Genomic DNA, 19,074 nt, shown 5'->3' on the forward strand with positions numbered 1-19,074 from the left:
TTTAAGCGAGTTTTTCTAGATTATTGCAGTTTAATTATATGTCGAGTTTTGCTGAAGCTCAAACCATAAGTACTATCATATACTCCCTCTGTTTCCTTTAAAGGTCAGGCTTAAATTATTGTTTTGTCTTTCTAAAATAGATGATTTTTTTCATAAATCTATACAAAGTTAATTATATTTTATTAGTTTTAATAATTTAAAATCATAAATACTCAACCATAACTCTTTAAAATTTATGCCTAAAATAAACATTAATTAACCCAAATTTCAAACAAAAATTAACACCATTAAAAATCAATTTTTGCATTCGTATTATTTTTAGAAAAAAAAAAAAACTTGCATGATTTTTTTTTTTGAAAAATAAATTAATAAAATATTTCTAGAAAAAACTTAAGCTAGGGTATTTCTAGAAAAAAAAAGATCATTTTACTAATATTTATTGGAAATCAAAATACATATTAATCCCACATGGAAATCAATGACATTTCTTATATCTGGTTTGATGACAGTTCAACGTATCTGGTTTATAAGACCCATTCAAAGTCAAATTATATATAAATTTGACTTTGATTCTTTACAGCAGCATGGTGCATGTGATTGGTAATGTTTTTGGAATAGAATTAGAAAAAAATATGCACTACGCTACAAAAATATTTTTCTATTTTATTTCTTTTGTTAATTTTTTTTAATCAAATTGAAAACCCATGGTGTACCATGTGATAATTTTTATAATTTTTTTAAAAAATACTATTAATTTGTAGTATTTTTAAAAAAATTATTATTAAAATTGTACAGCTTTTACTTGTAATGTTTAACGAATAAGGAGTTATACGAAACTTTGTTATGTTTAACAAATAAACCCTTTTAAAAACTTTATAAACCTTGTACAAAAGATTTAAAACCTTTTAAAACATTAGAAAATATTTGTATCGAATCTTCAAGTAGTAGTTATTTTATAGAAGTACCTTATAAACCATATAAAATTTTATAATTTTTCATATTTAAACAGGGGTATTTTTGAAAATGATAGATAAAAGGGGTATTTTTGAAAACGGGTACACCAAAAAGGAGATTTCTCAAAAATTTCTTTCTTAAAAATGGATATATAAAATGGGTATTTTGCAAAGTAGTACACCGAAAGGGGTATTTGTCAAAAAAACCTTCAAACTTTATTATGCAGTTTCTAATATATATTTTTTAATAAGTTTATATAATATTTTTTTGTATGATTTTTTTTTATCTCTTACATTGTGATCAGAAACATTCTCAACATTTTTCTAGTCTTTTATAATTATCTTTTTAAAATATTAAGAATTATTTAATTGTAATATTTCCTATACTACAAAAGTATTAGATCTTTAAGAAAAATTAATAATTCTTTTCTTTTAAGAGTATGTAAGATATTGTATAATTTCATTATAACAATGGTATTGTATGATTTCCGTATAACAATTTTTTATTTGAGTAAGATTACTAGTTTATTATATTTGATGTTTTAAAATTGATAAGTAAAATTGATAAGTAAAATTAATTTTACTTGTTCCTTTCTTTTTATTTATTTATTATAAGAAAGAAAGAGATATTTCCTTACTTATTTTTATCTAATATATATATATATATTAGATTTGAATTTTTCCATATTTATATTAGCATAATGTACAATTTTAGTTAAAGTTATTTATAGCAATTTTTCAAAATTTTAGCACATAGACCTGACAATATCGTGATTATGTGAGTTAGCAATTTTGAAAATGAAAATTTAGAAATAAAAATATACAAAGTTCATAATTGTAAAACTTTGAGTAAATTAAAGGGGGGACTAAAAAATGACAGTAATCCGACTAAAATATGCCAACCATCAGATTATTTTATGTTTAGCTAAAATGTTAGTTTCATGAATCATTCAATTGCTATATTAAACACCAAATTGCATTTGTTCCAGACAAGCTAAACAATTGTAGACATTGCGTGTTGTGCAAACGCTGACTTATTACATTTGAAGCGGTGGCATCACTGAGAAAGATCTTTGTGGCATTTTCTTATTGGATTGACACTTTCAAATTGAGAACTTTACATCTCAATATCATTTATTTTCTACATGATCAGCTAAATCTCTATAAATTATTATAGGCCCTAACCAAAATTTACCCCATAAATATATTAGATATAAGGGTTGATTTAAGGGGGAATTTCAAAAATACCACTTTTCCAATACCACTTTTTAAAAATACCCCTCTTTCTAATTTTATCAAAAAGTCACAATAAAAATTGAAATTTATTAAAAAAATATGTATAAACTTATATTTATAGACACAAGTTATCTTTACATGTGTGTAAATTTATACATATATTTCATAGTTACCGTATAAATACCTTTTAAAAATCATATAAAAAGCTTATAAAAAATGTGTAAACCTTTTAAAAACCTTATAAAAACCATATAAATGCCGTTTAGGACCTTTTAAAACCTTCTAAATATTTAGATTTAGTCTCCCAGTAGTAATGATGATTTTGATGTACCTTATCAACCATATAAAATTTTATAATTTTTCATATTTGAAAAAGGGTATTTTTGAAAATGAATAGAAAAGAGGGGTATTTTTAAAAAGTGGTACACCAAAAGGGGTATTTCTCAAAATTCTCTTGATTTAAAGTATAGCCCTAGAAGAATAGAAAGATAATTTTTCATTTAGTTCTCTCTCCTCTAATTTAAAATAATGTCAAAAAGTTCTTTATTATTTATATCGGAACGACGATCTATTTCCCCCCAGGAACTATCATATACGACCAGTTCCACCCACACTTTTAGCCTCTTTCTGAGTCTCCCTCAAAAATAAGTTCTACAATTATTTCCCCCCAGTTATAAAGTTCGAAACTTTTTTCCCCATTTCGTAAAAGATCGAAACCGATTTACACATGGAGCTGGGTTAATGTTGGTTTACTATAGACCAATGTCGTCTTAACCATGTAAAAGAAAACTAAACCTATACTAAACCAATTTAATTAAACCTAACCCGATTAAAAGAAAAAAACCGAAAACCTCCAAATAAAGAAATCCCAAATTCGATTTCATCAAGAACCCTAATCCAGTTACGCATTTCTTCATCTTCCCAAATTTTCTTCTTCTCCGAATCGATTTCGTTTTTTTCCAACATGTCACTTCTCGATGAAGAGATGAACGGTGTCCCTGTTGACGAAGAACCCGATGATGAAGATGTGGAAGATATAACCGCTCGAAACGACTACAACCTAGAGCAAGCAATCATCGAATTCGTCGATGAACCGTCGATTCGTCACGATACCATTCCCGAAAGTGACAGTGATGAAGAAGAAGAAGATGTTCCAGGGATGAGATGTCGTAACGAGATCCGACGAGGTGATGGAAATTTGTACAAGAACCAAATTTTCTACAACAAAATCGCCTTTAAAGAAGCTGTCCTGGACTACACTCTTCGCACATCTAGGAATATCAGACAGTACAGGTATGATAAAACTAAACTTGGGTACCGTTGTAATGCTGAAGGTTGTAAATGGCGTATCTACTGCTCTGTTGTCTCTAATTCGGATAAGTGGGAAGTTAAGAGATTCATTGATAATCATAGTTGTTCGGTTATCCTTAAGCTAAAATTGAAGCCTGAGGATTATGTTTGTCATTGGTTTCGCACAGCTCTTTGGCAGAGGAACTACACAGATGGTTTAGTACCATTGAGAGGTGCAAAGTTTTGGCCTGTAGGATCAGCTCCTAAAGTCCATCAAGCTCCTGAACCTCCACAGCCTGGAGCTAAAAAGAAGAGTAAGAAAAACAAAAGAAAGAAAGGTAAGAATGAGTCTCCTCTGAAGAAACAACCAAAGGCTCTGAAACGAGTCATGCATTGTGGGATATGTGGTGCCCCTAATCACAACTCTAGGTTTCATAACAAGAAACAAAAGGTTTGTAGTTTCTGTTTCATACTCATAACGACTCTAATCCTGAATATATGTCTTGTGCTTTGCTGCCTTTTTAACTATACTTTCTATTAATACAGGTTCCTAAAGGTAAACAACCTCAAGATAATCAATCTCAATGTGAACCTTCGCAAGGAATTTTCACACAAGAGTAAGAGGGAGAACAGAGGTAGGAGTAGAAGAGGGTGAACGGAGCTACTAGTAGAAGCTGCATTTGGACTAGTTTTTTTTGTATGGAGTAGAAGCTGTAGCAAGGATGGTGTAGAAGCTGTAGCAAGGATGGTGTAGAAGCTTGCCTCTTATGTTTGTTTTTTCAAGCTTCTAAACATACACATCTCAGGATTATTATGTAATCGGTTTGAACCTATTTATGAATGCTTTTTAAACTTCTGATTCATTCATCTTTTAACATCTAACATTACAACCATTACAAAGCATTGAGGTCCAAAAACAAAGCATTACAATGCATAACATCTAACATTACAAACCAATCACAATCATTATCAAACATCATAACCAATCAATTTAGTCAAACCAAACACGATCATCAAACCTAGAAGAACAACAATCATCAGTTTCTTCAAGCTTGATTTGGCTTCAGCTTTGGCTTCAGCCAATACGTCTTCTACCCTCTCACATATTTCTTTCTCTAGATCCATCTGGTTCCTCGCAAAACACACCTTCTCATGCTCCACAACTTGTTCAATACTAGACATTTTTGAAGCCAATGTCTCTATCTCATCATAAAGTGCCTCATCGACCCATTTGAAAACATGATCATCATCAATGAGCTGCATAATATTCAATCCAACAATGAGAAACAAATCTAAAATCATCATCATCAATAAGGTGCATTCCTTACCCTAAGCCTTGCTGCATAAGAACAACGATAGTAACGCCGGCCAGGATTGGGTTCTGACATAGAATTCTTCGCAACGATGTCAGACCCACACCAACACCTTTTCGGCACACCCCTAACTATCCCTCTTTGTCGACGATTTGATGTTCCACTCGACTATCCTGATGCATTGCTCATTGTTTAGCTTTGATTCGATTTTGAAAGTGAAGAAAAATAGAAGGAAAGGTTTTTAGGGTTCTTCGATTTGGGGATTTTATGAACAAACGATGAACTGGGTTGCGGGTTGGTTTATTACTCAGACCCTGGTTTCTAATTCGGTTTTGCTAATGAGTATTTTGGTTTTGTTTCGGGTTTATGAAGTTAACCGAGGAAACCAACAATTATGGGGAAAAAAGTTTCGAACTTTATAACTGGGGGGAAATAATTGTAGAACTTATTTTTGAGGGAGACTCAGAAAGAGGCTAAAAGTGTGGGTGGAACTGGTCGTATATGATAGTTCCTGGGGGGAAATAGATCGTCGTTCCATTTATATCAGCTAACAAAAGTTTTAACAAAATAAAAAATTAACAAGATAAAAACATTATTCATCACACTCATATCATGATAAACAATTACTTATGGGATAAACGTTTTTTTGTCATGTAAAATCATTTGTTATTCGATTATTAGGTAACAATTTAGTTATTACCATTAACTTAAACATTATCATATGTATTTATCATGATAATATAATTATTACATTTAAAATATGTTAACATAAATATATATGTTGCTAATTGAATTATTGTCAACAAATCAGAAAAGAAACTAATGTCATAACTATGAAACACTTTAGGGGTCATGTTTTTTTGGATGTCATCTCAATTATGACCATCACATACAAATTTTTCACCGTTGGTATCATCATCACTACAATCACGAGTAAAACCATCGCTAACAGTGTCACGTCTTTTCCTTCCAATCATCACTACGTTGAAAACATCATCATCCACATCACCGTTTTATTTCTAATTTTTGTATCATTTCTTCACTATTTCTTTCTTTTGCTATTTTTCACATCATATTATATGTTAAATGTATAATTATCTGATAAGTTTATATATTATTATTAATTATTTTTTGAATTGAATTATCACTATAACAAATTATATATTTATATATATAAATTTATATTTATCGTGGTAATTTAATTATCAGCTAACTAAATAATCCAGGGGTAAAGTTGTCCGAAAAAAGCAGACCAAAATATGAAAAGAAGAGGGGGAAAATGGCCAATCCCCCCATAAACTTAGTTGCTTTATCGTACATGTATACAAAACTTTGAAGTATGCTTAAAACTACATAAACTTAAATAAAATTTGAATTTTCTACATGAACAATCTAAATCCGGTCAAAACCATCAAATCGCTAAATGGTGTTATGTTTCCGTTAGTATATGATGACTAGGATGCCACGTGGGACGATCGAATGATCAAACGACGTCGTTTTATACAATCTGGGAAAAAACATTTAAAGTCAAAATATTACAAACTCAAGACTCGAACCTACTACCTCTGATTCCCATTAAGCAAACGTATTACCAGCTGACCTACCGTCACATATTACACAATGTGAAAAAGGTATATATATATCGCTTAAATTAGAATAACTACGAAAATAAACGGTTATTCTTTCTTCTTCTCCGCTTTTTGTTTTCTGATTTCTCCTCAACTCATTCCTTGCGTTTTCAACAGCTGAGATATTTTTTTATCAATAATTTTTCTTAATTTGAAATTAAGTCCTAAATCAATTGCACAGACTTATTTTAACTTAGGATGTGGAACTGAGATATATATAATCCAATTCAATTTTAAACAAAAAATTCATTTGCCTTTAACAAAATCAAGTTGAAGTATTAAAAGATTTGATTCATGATTTTTAACAAATTCGATTTAATTTACCAAAAAAATCCCAATCCTTGATCCAATCCATGAAAAATAAGGAAGAAGACCACATTTACAGTCATATGTAATTGAAAAAAAAAATCTTGTTTTTGTAAACCTGCGTTCTCTTGTATATATTCACTTATTTGTTTATGTTATTGCAAATGTTAAGTTAGGGCAGCTGGCTTTGTGTTTGGTAGTGGGCTTTAGAGACCCTTCTATGCCATAAATATGGCTCAATAATTCTAATATATATGCGTGTTTTGACCGAATTTAGATTTTTCGTGTAGAAAATTCAAATTTTAGTTAAGTTCATGTAGTTTTAGGCATACTTCAAAGTTTTGTGTAGATGTACGATATATACTTAATTAAAACTTTTCTGGGTCTATCTAGTGCTATTTGCCTAAATATAATTTAACATATATATAATTTTAATAATATGATAGAAGTACATTTTATAATTAATTTTACGAAGGGTAGTTTATTGCATAAAAGTATCATTAAAAATACAAGATTTTAAAGAACAAATTAATATAAAACATTATCATATCATTCAGTCGCCAAACTGTTCATATTTTAAAACTGATTCATACCGTCGCAGATTTGCGACTACATTTGGCGACTGTTATTGTAGTCTCCAAAATGAACGATGGTATGCACGGAAATTTTAATAGAGAGTTAATCCAATTAAAAAAAAATTAACGATATGTTCGAAATGGCCAAGTCAACAAAACTTCACTATCTTATCTGAGAGTCAAACAAAACCCAAAAATTTAAATGACAGCTCGAAAGTTCATGCCTTTTTCGTCATGAATTTGAAACTTCGTGATTTATTTTGACATTTTTCCCTTTAAAACCTTTATAAACTTCTAAAACCTTTTTCAAAACCCTTGTATCTTTAAAAAATCATTTAAAGCCCTTGTAAACTTCTAAAACCCATTTAAAACTCTTGTAAATCCTTTAAAAAATCTTGTAAATCCTTTTAAGTTTGTTTTAAATCATTTTATTTTGGCGGAATTTTTTTTTTTGTCGACTTAATTAATTTCATCAAAATGAGAGGAAAATAAAATAAAAATGGTTGATAAAAGTATTTTCGCAAAACATTATCTATGAAAAAGCATTAGTAACAATTTCTTGCAAAAGGATATATAAAAAAAATACTATAATTTTGGAAATGCCCCTCAAAAGAAATAATTAAATAAACATTTGAATTATTTTAAAATATGTTGACAGTTAACGCTTCAGCCTTCAGTAATCAATCAATGGAAAATATATACATAGGAAATTTTTCGATTTATCTCATTAGAAAATCTGTCAAGAAACCTTCTTTTACTCTACATCTTGTTTCATTCAAAATATGTTAGGTGCGTATTCCGGTTTATTAATTTCATAATAATCGATTTTCAGAATCATAGTCAACCCTTTCAAATGATTTTTAGAAAGTCAAGCTATATTAAAAAGGAAAACTAATAAGAGAGTTTTTAGTTAAGTACAACATTCAAAACCAGCATGTCCAATTGTGCACCGTAGACCATTGAAATTGTTATTGTTTTATTATGACAAATGCATGATTAGATGCTTACTGAAGACCGAGTAACACTTCAACGCCTTTGCTTGTTTTTAAAAGTGACACCAAATGGCAGAAGTTTTACTTTCTTTCATATTTGAATCCAACATGGAATATGTTAAATAAGATAATTAGTCTATGTGGAAGCCTCTTGTCCTTTTTTGGTGGGAGAGATGAGACCTAAGTCTCCATTATTAAAAAACTAAAAAAATTACAATCGAACATGTCGAGAGATCGTGATCCCCCGAGCATCGTCGTCCAAAATAGAAACCTGAGGACAAGAATCTAATAAAAAGAACCCCAGTGGGTGAGAAAAACCATCGTTTGCCAAACCATCCGCCAGGCGGTTTGCCTCCCGATACACGTGAGATATGTGGACTATCCAATCCTTCGAAAGAAAGCCATAGCACAAGCGTATTAGGAATGACAAGGGATGAGTATCCGTAATCCCTGTCGTAAGCCTCTTGTCCTAGTGGTCGAAAAAGTGTTTTAACACCATACTACAGATATTTTCTTACATATTAATGGTGCAAAACTAATCTAAGCTTTTTGATTAAAAAAAAAAAACTAATCTAAGCTTTTAGAGGGTTGCAAATCATACATTACGGTTTCATCGAGTGTTAGAAATAAGATGATCCCCGAGTGTCGTGGAAACTTTTATCATGATCGCATTTGTTGCATATAAATGGATCTAATAGACTGTATGTATTCTAATTCGGATGTGATCAGGAGTTACACCATCCTAGCTATTCGAGCATTTCGCATACTTAGTGAATAGCAGCTTAACGAGTTATAAACTCGAACGAATTAGATATCTACAACGACTCAAATTTAAACTTTTTGGTTATAAATCTTGATATAATTTTTCAAGTTCATCAATGATTAAACGAGGCATTCTAAAAACCTTTCAGTAAACGAATACAGTAAAACCTCTATAAATTAATAATGATGGGACTATGATATTTTATTAATTTATAGTGATATTAATTTATCTATAAATTAATATTTATTATTTTATAGTGTAAATTAATAATTATTAATTTATAGTGGTATTTCTAGTTTTTCAAATTTAAAAATATGAATTGATACAATTTTACAAAAATAAGACTAATCTTTTAAATTTTATAAATTATACAGTAGTTTGAAAGTGAATACTATATTTAGGAAAAAAGAAATTTGACTATAAATACAAATACTATAGATAAATTCACCTACACAAATGATACACATAAATTCAAATGTAAATTAATAACCTCAATTGTTATATTTTAACATCCTATATATAAAAAAATGAATATGATGCATATTTGTTTTTTTGTCAATAATATGATGCATGTTTAAAAATTGAAAGCATAAAGAAAATTTTGGTTATTTTTATGACTTGTGATGGTATATATTACAAGATTATTGTTTAAAAAAAATACTAACATAAAATTATTTATTGAGGTGAACTCTAGGAGAAAATTCATTTTTACAAAAAAAAACTAAAAACATATATTAACATATCTACTTATATATATATATATATATATATATATATAGTGATTATTAATTTATAATATTATTGTGACTATATTTTACATGGGATGTCAAAATAATTATTATCTTATTATCTTATCGAATTTCGTCAATTTTTACATTGGCCCGAGTTGGGACCAGCGAAATTTATTAATTTTTAGTGTTTATTAATTTATAAAGTATTAGTTTATAGAGGTTTTACTGTATTTAAGTTGATACTAGTACATAGAATTCATACAAAGTTTTCTAACGAAAGTGGACATTTAAAATCTGCAATCTCTAAAGTAATAATGTTTATAATAGAAATTTATTTTTAATCACCACTAATTAAAAAAAATAACCAGTAAATTAACTATCAATAATTAAGTTCATAGATACCCTAACGATTAACGCGGTCAGCTACTATGTATTTAAGGGGGCGTCAATGACATGATATTGTATTATAAACCTATCATTTGCTTTTCCGACCAATCATAAATTTGCAAAACATTGAGATTATGACGTCTTCATTTTCCGAAACGGATCAAACCAAACAAGACTATCAAGTGTTCATCAATTTTCGGGGAGAGGAGTTGCGTACTACCTTTGTCTCCCAACTCCATCAAACCCTGCGTCGCGTCGGGATCAATGCTTTTATAGACACTGACGAGAGAAAAGGTGAAAATCTTCAAAACCTTTTCAAAAGGATTGAGGATTCGGAGGTTGCGCTGGCGATCATATCGAGTCGATACACGGAGTCCATTTGGTGCTTAGATGAGCTAGTGAAGATAAAGGAGTGCGTGGATCGAAAATCTCTATGGGTTATACCAGTCTTTTATAAATTAGAGCCACGTACCGTGCAAAGTCTTGATGGAGAATTTGGTATTAAACTATGGAACTCGTGGAGGGACGCAGGTCGAGACGACCGGATCGGTAAATGGGACGCAGCTTTGCAAGATGTTAGGCAAAAGATTGGCTATGTGTTGAACATCAGGTAATTAACTAACTCATAAACCTCTATTGGACTTGACTAAAACCATATTGTCAGGTCTAAGAAAAACAAAGATTTTCTACGGCTAGTTACGTGAAAAAATGGTAAGAAACGGCTGTTTTTTACGATATTCCTAAGGTTCGAATTTTACGATAGTAGTAGATGGTGTCTTTATTATAGGGTTTGATATGTCTTCTTAGTTTATGAGATAAATGGTACAAATTGGCTGAACTAATTTAGAATTCTATCAAAGTTGGAGGGAATGATTTTTTTTTTTTTAAATGTTTTAAAGAATATAGACAGGCAAAACCTAGTTAACATAGATGATGATGAAAAAAGATATGTGATGCTAAGATACTAAAATTGTTACCCAATTATACAGTAAAACCTCTATAAATTAATAATGTTGGGACCATGAAAATCTATTAATTTATAGAGGTTTTAATTTATCGATAAATTAATAATTATTAATTTATAGAGAGATTTTCCTAATTTGGAAAGTTTTTTCAAAAAAATAATTAAAAATAAGATTTAATCATGATAATTAGTATTTTATATAATGATTAACAAAGAAAATAATTATTATTATGTCTTGAAAAAGAATTCTAACGATTTTTTATATAGTAAAATATTAGAAATAAACTCTAACAAAAAATAATGTGTCTATATATACATATATTTTGAAAATTTTAGCTAATTATTAATTTATAATATTGATGAGAGCATATATTTACAAAGGATTTTCAAAAACAATATTATCTTATTATTTTATCGAAATGTATCGAAAATTACACTGGTCCCAACTTGGGACCGGAAAAATTTATTAATTTATAAAGATTATTAATTTATCGAGTATTAATTTATAGAGGTTTTACTGTACTTAGGCTAGTGCGCTACTCGATTACTACATTTGTTTTGGAGGTGAATTAAGTGAGAGTTGGACCTGACATAAAGAAAAAACAACTAATTAAAAAATGAATGTCACATTAGATTACTACCTAAATCATTACTGTATATACTCCCAGCTCCAAACTTAATTAATACATTTTTAGTCTTTTATTATATATTAAAAGAACACATTAAAATTTTATTATCAATATATATTTTAGAATTTTTGTGATTTATAAATTTTTATAACCCTAAACTAATACTACTCCCTCTATTCCATTTTTTAAGATTTTTGAGCTAAAATCACAAAGTTTAAGAAATAATAAATGTTTTCTTAATTACAAAAATTCAACCAATAGAAATCAATATTGCACAATTAAATAGTCATAAACAATAAAATTTATTTAATAATTGGAACAAATAGTAAGTCTAAAAAGTCTTATATATATTGGACAAAGAGATTAGTATTTAATTATTTCAGCATTTAGTTATTTTCGTGGAATTTACCATTCATATTGGGAACTATTAAAAGTTGTAAAGATAACTGTAAAAAGTCATTCAAAAAAAATTGAAACAAAATTTTTTTTTAGAAAATGGATTTATAAGGAACAGATGGAGTATATATTAGTGTGTTTTTTTCCTCAAGAATTACATATTTGACATTTGGGGTGAGACAAATTCCAAAAATTGCAAGTATATGAATTCGAACTTTAACAATATAGAGCTATGTCTTCCATATATATACGTGGATCCGTAAAGCAAACAAGTAAATAAATATTTCAACTACTAAATTTTATTTTTTGAATAGATGTTATGATATTCTTAAACTCTATTTGTTTGATGATAATTTCTGAGAAATGGTCTTTTCGGTGCATTTTTTTTTTTTTTTTTTTTCATGTCATTCTCAACTGTTCTTTTTTTTTTTTTTTGTCAACATTCTCAACTGTTCATTTTCTAAAAAGCTTCATTAAACCCGAAAATTTTATTTTTGATATAATATTATTAGCTTTTCTCCATTTACATGAAGTGCTTAAAGTTAAAATATGGTTTACAATAATGAAAAAACATAGTTAAATTGTATTACAAGTCTAATTGTTATGTTGCCATAAGGTGCTATCTTACAAGTTACCTCATTATGTTTACTAATTTACTTCGTTTGATTAATAATGTATAAATACAGCGAGGAGGAGACGACTTTCCTGTCTAAGATCGTGAGCGTGGTTAAGAATGCCTTAAGCGACAGTAAGCAGCAAAGTCAAAAGACAGAAGCTATCGCTAAACCCCAAAAGTGTCTGAACATATTATCAACCAGTAGTAGTAAAGCAGGAGAAGAACAACGTCTGAAGCAATTGGAAGAGAAGTTGGACGTTGAGTGCAATGACAACAAAACTCGAGTTGTTGCAATTGTTGGGATGGCCGGAATAGGCAAAACCTATCTTGCAAAGAAACTCTACGAAAAGCTTCAGAAAAAGATCGTCGTTCATATGTTTATCTGTTTCGGGAATGGGAACTCGAAGGAGCATGGAAGACTGCAGAGAACTATAAGTCGGTTTTTAAAACCGCAATGTGATGGTTTGAAGAAACAACTGAGCGAGGAGAAAAGCGTGGTTGTCTTAGATAATGTAAGTGACCAGAAAGAGATCAATGCACTTGTCGAGAGGATTAAGGAAGGGAGCAGGGTTGTCATCACTACAAGGGACAAGTCACTTCTCCATGGACTGGCCTGTGATGTCTACGAGGTACCCGGTTTGAATGACAGAGACAGCTTAGAGCTGTTTCAGTCTAAAACCGGTATGAAGACTCTAGAGGGAAATTTCATGGAGTTGTCTAGAAAGCTGGTGGATTGTTCCGGAGGCAACCCATGTGCTCTCAAGGAATTTGGTGAGGAGCTTAATGGGAAAGATGAAGGTCAATGGGAAGCAAGACTTGGAACGCTAACAAAATGTTTTGGGAAGGAGTTGAGAATCTGTTATGATGAGCTAAACGAGCAGCAGAAGGATGCTTTTCTTGATATAGCTTATTTCTTTAGATCACATGATGAGAGCTACATCAGGAGTTTACTTGATTCTGCTGAAGCCGGGAAGGAACTTATAGATCTCGCAGACAAGTTCTTGATTCAGGTATTTGATGGTCGAGTTGAGATGCATGATCTACTATTGGCAATGGCCAAGGAACTCGTTGTAACCACGGCCGGGAAATACATGTTGTTGTCCTCTGAGGTTTCCACTGCGCTGAAAAAAAAAGAGGTGAGATATTTGAAGGTCTTTTACATTGTCTTATGTGCTTTAATAACTTTTGGTGGTAACTTGCTTGATTTAACAGGGAAGAGAGAATGTTAGAGGAATTGTCATAGACATGTCAAATGTGGAAGAAATGCCCTTATACAAGCAAACCTTTGTCGGTATGAGCAGTCTACGGTATCTGAAAATCTTCAACTCTGTCTCTGAAGCTGACTGCAAGTTAAACTTACCGGACGGACTCGAGTTTCCGAAAAATATTGTCAGATATTTCCACTGGATGAGATTCCCACTTCAAAATCTTCCATCAGACTTTGAACCCGAGAATCTAATTGATCTTACGATGCCTTATAGCCAAATGACCCACTTATGGGACAATGCTAAGGTTTGTTTCCCTAGCTCCACTCAGTTTAATTTCTTGCGTAGTTTTTGTCACTTACCGTGCTTGGTACGTCATTTCAGGTTTTTCCAAAACTTAAGTGGGTTGACCTCAGTTACTCGAGTAAGTTAAGTTCATTATTGGGGTTATCAGACGCCCCTTATCTTCTGCGACTAAACCTCGAAGGCTGCACGAGTTTGAAGGAGTTACCCGTGGAGATGCAAAACATGAAAAATCTCGTTTTCTTGAACCTAAGAGGATGCACAAGTCTATTGTCTCTACCAAGCATCAAGATACATTCCCTAAAAGTTCTCATCCTCAGTGGCTGCTCAAATTTCCGAAAGTTTTGGGTGATTTCCGAAAATCTAGAAACTCTCTACTTAAACGGCACTGCGATAGATGAACTTCCTCCAGCCATTGGTAATCTCCACAGCCTTATCTTATTAAATCTGAAAGACTGCAAGAAACTGGCGACTCTTCCTGATTGTCTTGGGAGGCTAAAATCACTTCAAGAACTCAAACTCTCTCGTTGTTCAGAGCTCAAGATTTTCCCCGAGGTAGAAGAGATGATGAAAAGTTTTCGGGTTTTGTTGCTTGATGGAACATCAATAACAAAGATACCAGACAGTGTTAACAACTTTGCCTTTCTGCGACGTCTATGCTTAAGCAGGAATGATGCAATCTGCAGCATACAAATTGACATGAGCCAACTGTTCCATCTAAAATGGGTTGAGGTGAAGTATTGTAAGAATCTTAAATCTCTTACAAGGCTTCCACCGAATCTCCACTGCTTAAACGCATATGGCTGCACTTCACTTAGAACAGTTGCCACCCCACTAGCCCTTCTTATGCCAACAGATCAAATTCATTCCACCTTAATTTTCACTAACTGTCATGAACTAGAACAAGCTTCAATAGACTCTATCATATCTTATGTTCAGAACAAAAGCAAACTGATGTCAATTGATCGATATAATCAGGTACTAATTCTTTTTTCTTTTTTTTTCTATCCTCTAAACTCCAGAGTTTATGAATTCCCTTTACCACTACTTTAATTTGCAGGATTTTGTTTTCCAATCCTTGATTGGTACTTGCTTCCCTGGAGGTGAAATACCTACAATGTTCAACCATAGGGGATTTGGATCAGTCTTAAAGCTGGACCTTCCGCAAGATTGGAATGCAGGTAGAATAATCGGGATAGCTCTATGTGTTGTAGTCTCGTTTAAGGAGTACAAAGGCGAAAACAAGAGTCTCCAAGTGAAGTGCACCTGTGAGTTCACTAATGTATCAATGAGCCCGGAAAGTTTCGTGGTTGGTGGTTGGTCCGAACCAGGCAGTGAGCCACATACGGTTGAGCCGGACCATATCTTCATTGGTTACACCACTTTGTTCAATATCAAGAAACTTCAACATTTTTCATCAGCTACTGAAGCCTCTCTTAGATTTGAAGTGACAAATGGTACACATGAGGCTGAAGAATGCAAGGTGACAAAGTGTGGCTTCTCTTTGGTGTATAAGCATGATGAAGCTGATAACACGTCTTGGAAGGAGACTCCGAGAATGGAGAACGGTGTACGTTAGCCAAAGAACCTCTTATGTATAAACTTAATTAAAAGTTTTAAATATGAATATTTAAACATAATAAAATTTTAAAATAATAAGGACCGCTGGCTGTATTGCATGACGAGTTGTATATGAGACGGGGTTGAACCGATATTACTATAAAAAATATCATTAGTCTGATACTTCAATAAAATTTTAATCTCAATTTTAAAATTTTTAAATATTTGCTGAATCAAAATGATTTAATTAAGATTGTATTAAACAAAAAATGTTATGCAATATTCGGTGGGTTATCCTAATAACTAGGTAAAATAAATGAGATAAAAATTCCAAAGAAATTATAATATTAATTAAATAAAATTAATTCTTCTTAAATAAAACTTTGGTCTAAACCTAATAATAGTCACAAACATGGATTTAGAAAAGACACGAAAACAAAATATTTTCTGTAATAAAGAAAAGAAAACCACATAAAATAGAATTCGTTAAGTTCCATGCGAGTCGGAACACTAGTTGTTGTTGTTGTCGTTGTTGTTCTTGTTAGAAGGTTGACCAGTCCAATAAGTCTTAACAGCAACAAGTATCTTCTCAGGATTATAAGGACCTTTCTCATGATCCACAATTTGACTCGTCCACTTCATTCCCTTCACTATCTTCTCTACCTTGTTCAACGTCTCCACGTTATCTCTCAACACAACTGTTCCTTTTGGTCTCAATATCCGATCCATCTCCAATAGTATCAGCGTCAAATCACACCTTACATTACAAAAACATTAGATTAAAACCGCGTTTTAGTATAATTTACGGATTGGTTTTGAGTTGGAAGTCCATAAAACGGTATTACCTATGTTCGTATAAGCTGAACAATCCTCCTGCATGGATCATATCATAAGTTCTTGGATACGTTGAGAACCCTTCACACCAATCTTGATATGTTCCTATCAGTCCACGTTCGTAGATTACGCCTAGTGTTTGTTTCTCTGCATCGACCGGGACAACGTTCATGACCCATGATGGATATTTCAGCATGGAAGCAGCGAACCCGCCGAGGAAAGCGTTCATGTCCATTATGTTCCTGAATCTTCCATGTGAAAGCTCGGGGATTATCTTCTTGTAATGTGCTATTCTCTCTTTCCAAACCTCGTTGTCTTCTCTGAACTTCTCAGCGTTCATGTCTGGTATTGTTCCTCTGATGATTCTTGGAGGTACCGCGAATGCTCGGTCTGGCCAATCGTCTAGCGCACCGCCTGCTGATTCATCTGGATTGTTTGTTTCTGGTAATGGACTTATGCAAGATTCCAAGTCTTTGTACCTAAAACAGAGAAACCATATTTTGAGATTGTTTTTTTCACCAAGTTTGTATATAATACTACATTTTGAGACGCGATTTACCAAGCGAAATCCGCGTTGTCTGAGCTGCATATCGGAGGCGATTTGTTGCTTTGTTTGAGCTTTTTACACTCAATGTGATTGAGAGGCTTTTGCCAAATGGACAAGTCACCTTTTTCAGTCACTTTCTTCCAACAAAGACTCTTAGCTACATCTTCTATTGAGTCTTGCTCTTTCTTTAAGTCCTCTTCTGTTCTCTCCCAACCTCTCCAGTATTGTTTCCAGTTGATCGGCGGCCCCGAGAGGATCCAGTACCCGCCCGGTCTTAAAACTCGGTCAACCTCCATCAGGTACAAACCACCTACAAAATATTTGTTGGTGTTAATTATGTTCTTCCTTAGCTATATGTATAGGAAAGAAAAAAAAAACTCAAAAGTTTAGTTACCATTTTTAAACCAAGGGATCAAACAACGAGAACAATGAGCAAGATCAAAAGCTCTAGCTGGATAAGGAAGCCTTCTTGATCCCATAATTCCGATTATTGCAGGAACTCCGCGTTCTAAAGCAAACTGGACTTGAGCTTCATGAGTGTCTCTTGGAGCAAAAGACACAGCCATAATGTCTCTCTTCAATAGGTAAGCACCAAAACTCGCAACCTAATTGAAAATTTTAAAAAGATTGGATTAACCAATGAACAAAGAAGAGTATATATACTCCTAAATTAAAAAACTTACACCACATCCAGTGTCAATAGCTGTTCTGATTCCACCATCAGTAAGAGGAATGAGCCTAGCAATGTCATCAATATAAGCATCGGCTCCACGAGGAAACATTGTTCCTCCACCAGGGAATCTAAACCGGTCGCCTTCTACTTGAATCCAGTTTTGGACTGCTTTCTCAACACTGAGTTCCTTGTGAGGGATGTTGTCATACCAAGCATAGTCTCTGCTTTGTGGCCATTTGAATGGAATCTTGTAGTTTGGTGGAGGAGGAATCAAACAATAGAGAAGCTCATCTTTTGAAGGACAATGTCTTTCTCTATATTTCATCATGTTCCTATCAAATCTCCTTCCTCTTTGTCGATCTTCACAAGGAGTGTACTCACTAAGGGACAGATCACATGGTTCCAAGTACTTGATGGTTTGGTTTGTTTCCTTAAGGTCAATCTGATTGTGGCTTTTGAAATCTAATTCAGCTGGCTCTGAAGATGAGGAAGAGGAAGAGGAAGAGGAAGAAGAAGAAGACGAAGAAGGATTCGATTGAGTCTCGCATGCTAGTTTCGAGTAAGAAGCTGGGACGGTATTGGCTTGCCATGCACCTAAAACATAGAACAAAATGCAAAGTCCACTTACACCAAGAACCAAAGTTAGTTTCTTTCTTCTTGCTTCAGTTTGGTGATGAAGACCAGTGTTCTCTTTCGCCATTCTTGAATGCCAAGACTGAATCTTTCTTTATCAGAATTTAGATATTGAGATTAAGACAGAAACAGAATCAAAAGGCTAAAACCAAATCCTTTCTAGATGTTGTAAAGGTTACAAAGTATGAGTATAGAGAAAGAAGAAGGAGAAGGCCATAGTGGATTTTCTTGTTGTTAAGAAATGTCAAATGTGAATCACCACAAGGAAGAGACACAAATGTTTTAAAAAGGAGAGATTTGTCTCTATTCTATAGCAACAAAGAGAGCTAAGAACAGTTAATTAGAGAGAAAATAGGAGGTTGACCAAGAACAACCACACAACTTCACTTTAATCTCGTTACCATATGTATACAAACAAACATAAACCATGTTGAATTAAATACAAACCTCATATATGTATGCATGGGAATCCAATCTGAATCAAATCACAAGATTTTCCACATTTTTCCATGTTGTAATTGATTGAATAATAAATGGGCT

At 32.2% G+C, this 19,074-nt stretch overlaps 2 protein-coding genes and 1 pseudogene across 2 annotated transcripts; 1 reads left to right on the top strand and 2 right to left on the bottom strand.

Annotated features, from left to right (window-relative positions):
• Nucleotides 1-4,448: 4,448 nt before the first annotated feature.
• LOC111830002 (uncharacterized protein At4g04775-like) lies at nt 4,449-4,867 on the bottom strand. Its single transcript, XM_023780331.1, has 2 exons — nt 4,808-4,867; nt 4,449-4,736 (listed from the first exon to the last, which is right to left on the bottom strand). Exons 1-2 carry the CDS (start codon nt 4,865-4,867, stop codon nt 4,449-4,451), a joined length of 348 nt encoding a protein of 115 aa, XP_023636099.1.
• Nucleotides 4,868-10,308: 5,441 nt separating this feature from the next.
• Nucleotides 10,309-15,866, top strand: LOC17882256 (annotated as a pseudogene).
• A 491-nt stretch (nt 15,867-16,357) lies between these two features.
• LOC17882178 (probable methyltransferase PMT17) lies at nt 16,358-18,601 on the bottom strand. The gene is made up of 5 exons (XM_006286356.1): nt 17,912-18,601; nt 17,623-17,833; nt 17,241-17,538; nt 16,693-17,160; nt 16,358-16,604 (listed from the first exon to the last, which is right to left on the bottom strand). Exons 1-5 carry the CDS (start codon nt 18,599-18,601, stop codon nt 16,358-16,360), a joined length of 1,914 nt encoding a protein of 637 aa, XP_006286418.1.
• Between the last annotated feature and the right edge of the window lie 473 nt (nt 18,602-19,074).

Source organism: Capsella rubella, unplaced genomic scaffold (assembly GCF_000375325.1).
Source record: "Capsella rubella cultivar Monte Gargano unplaced genomic scaffold, Caprub1_0 scaffold_6, whole genome shotgun sequence".
NCBI classification, from domain to species: domain Eukaryota; kingdom Viridiplantae; phylum Streptophyta; class Magnoliopsida; order Brassicales; family Brassicaceae; genus Capsella; species Capsella rubella.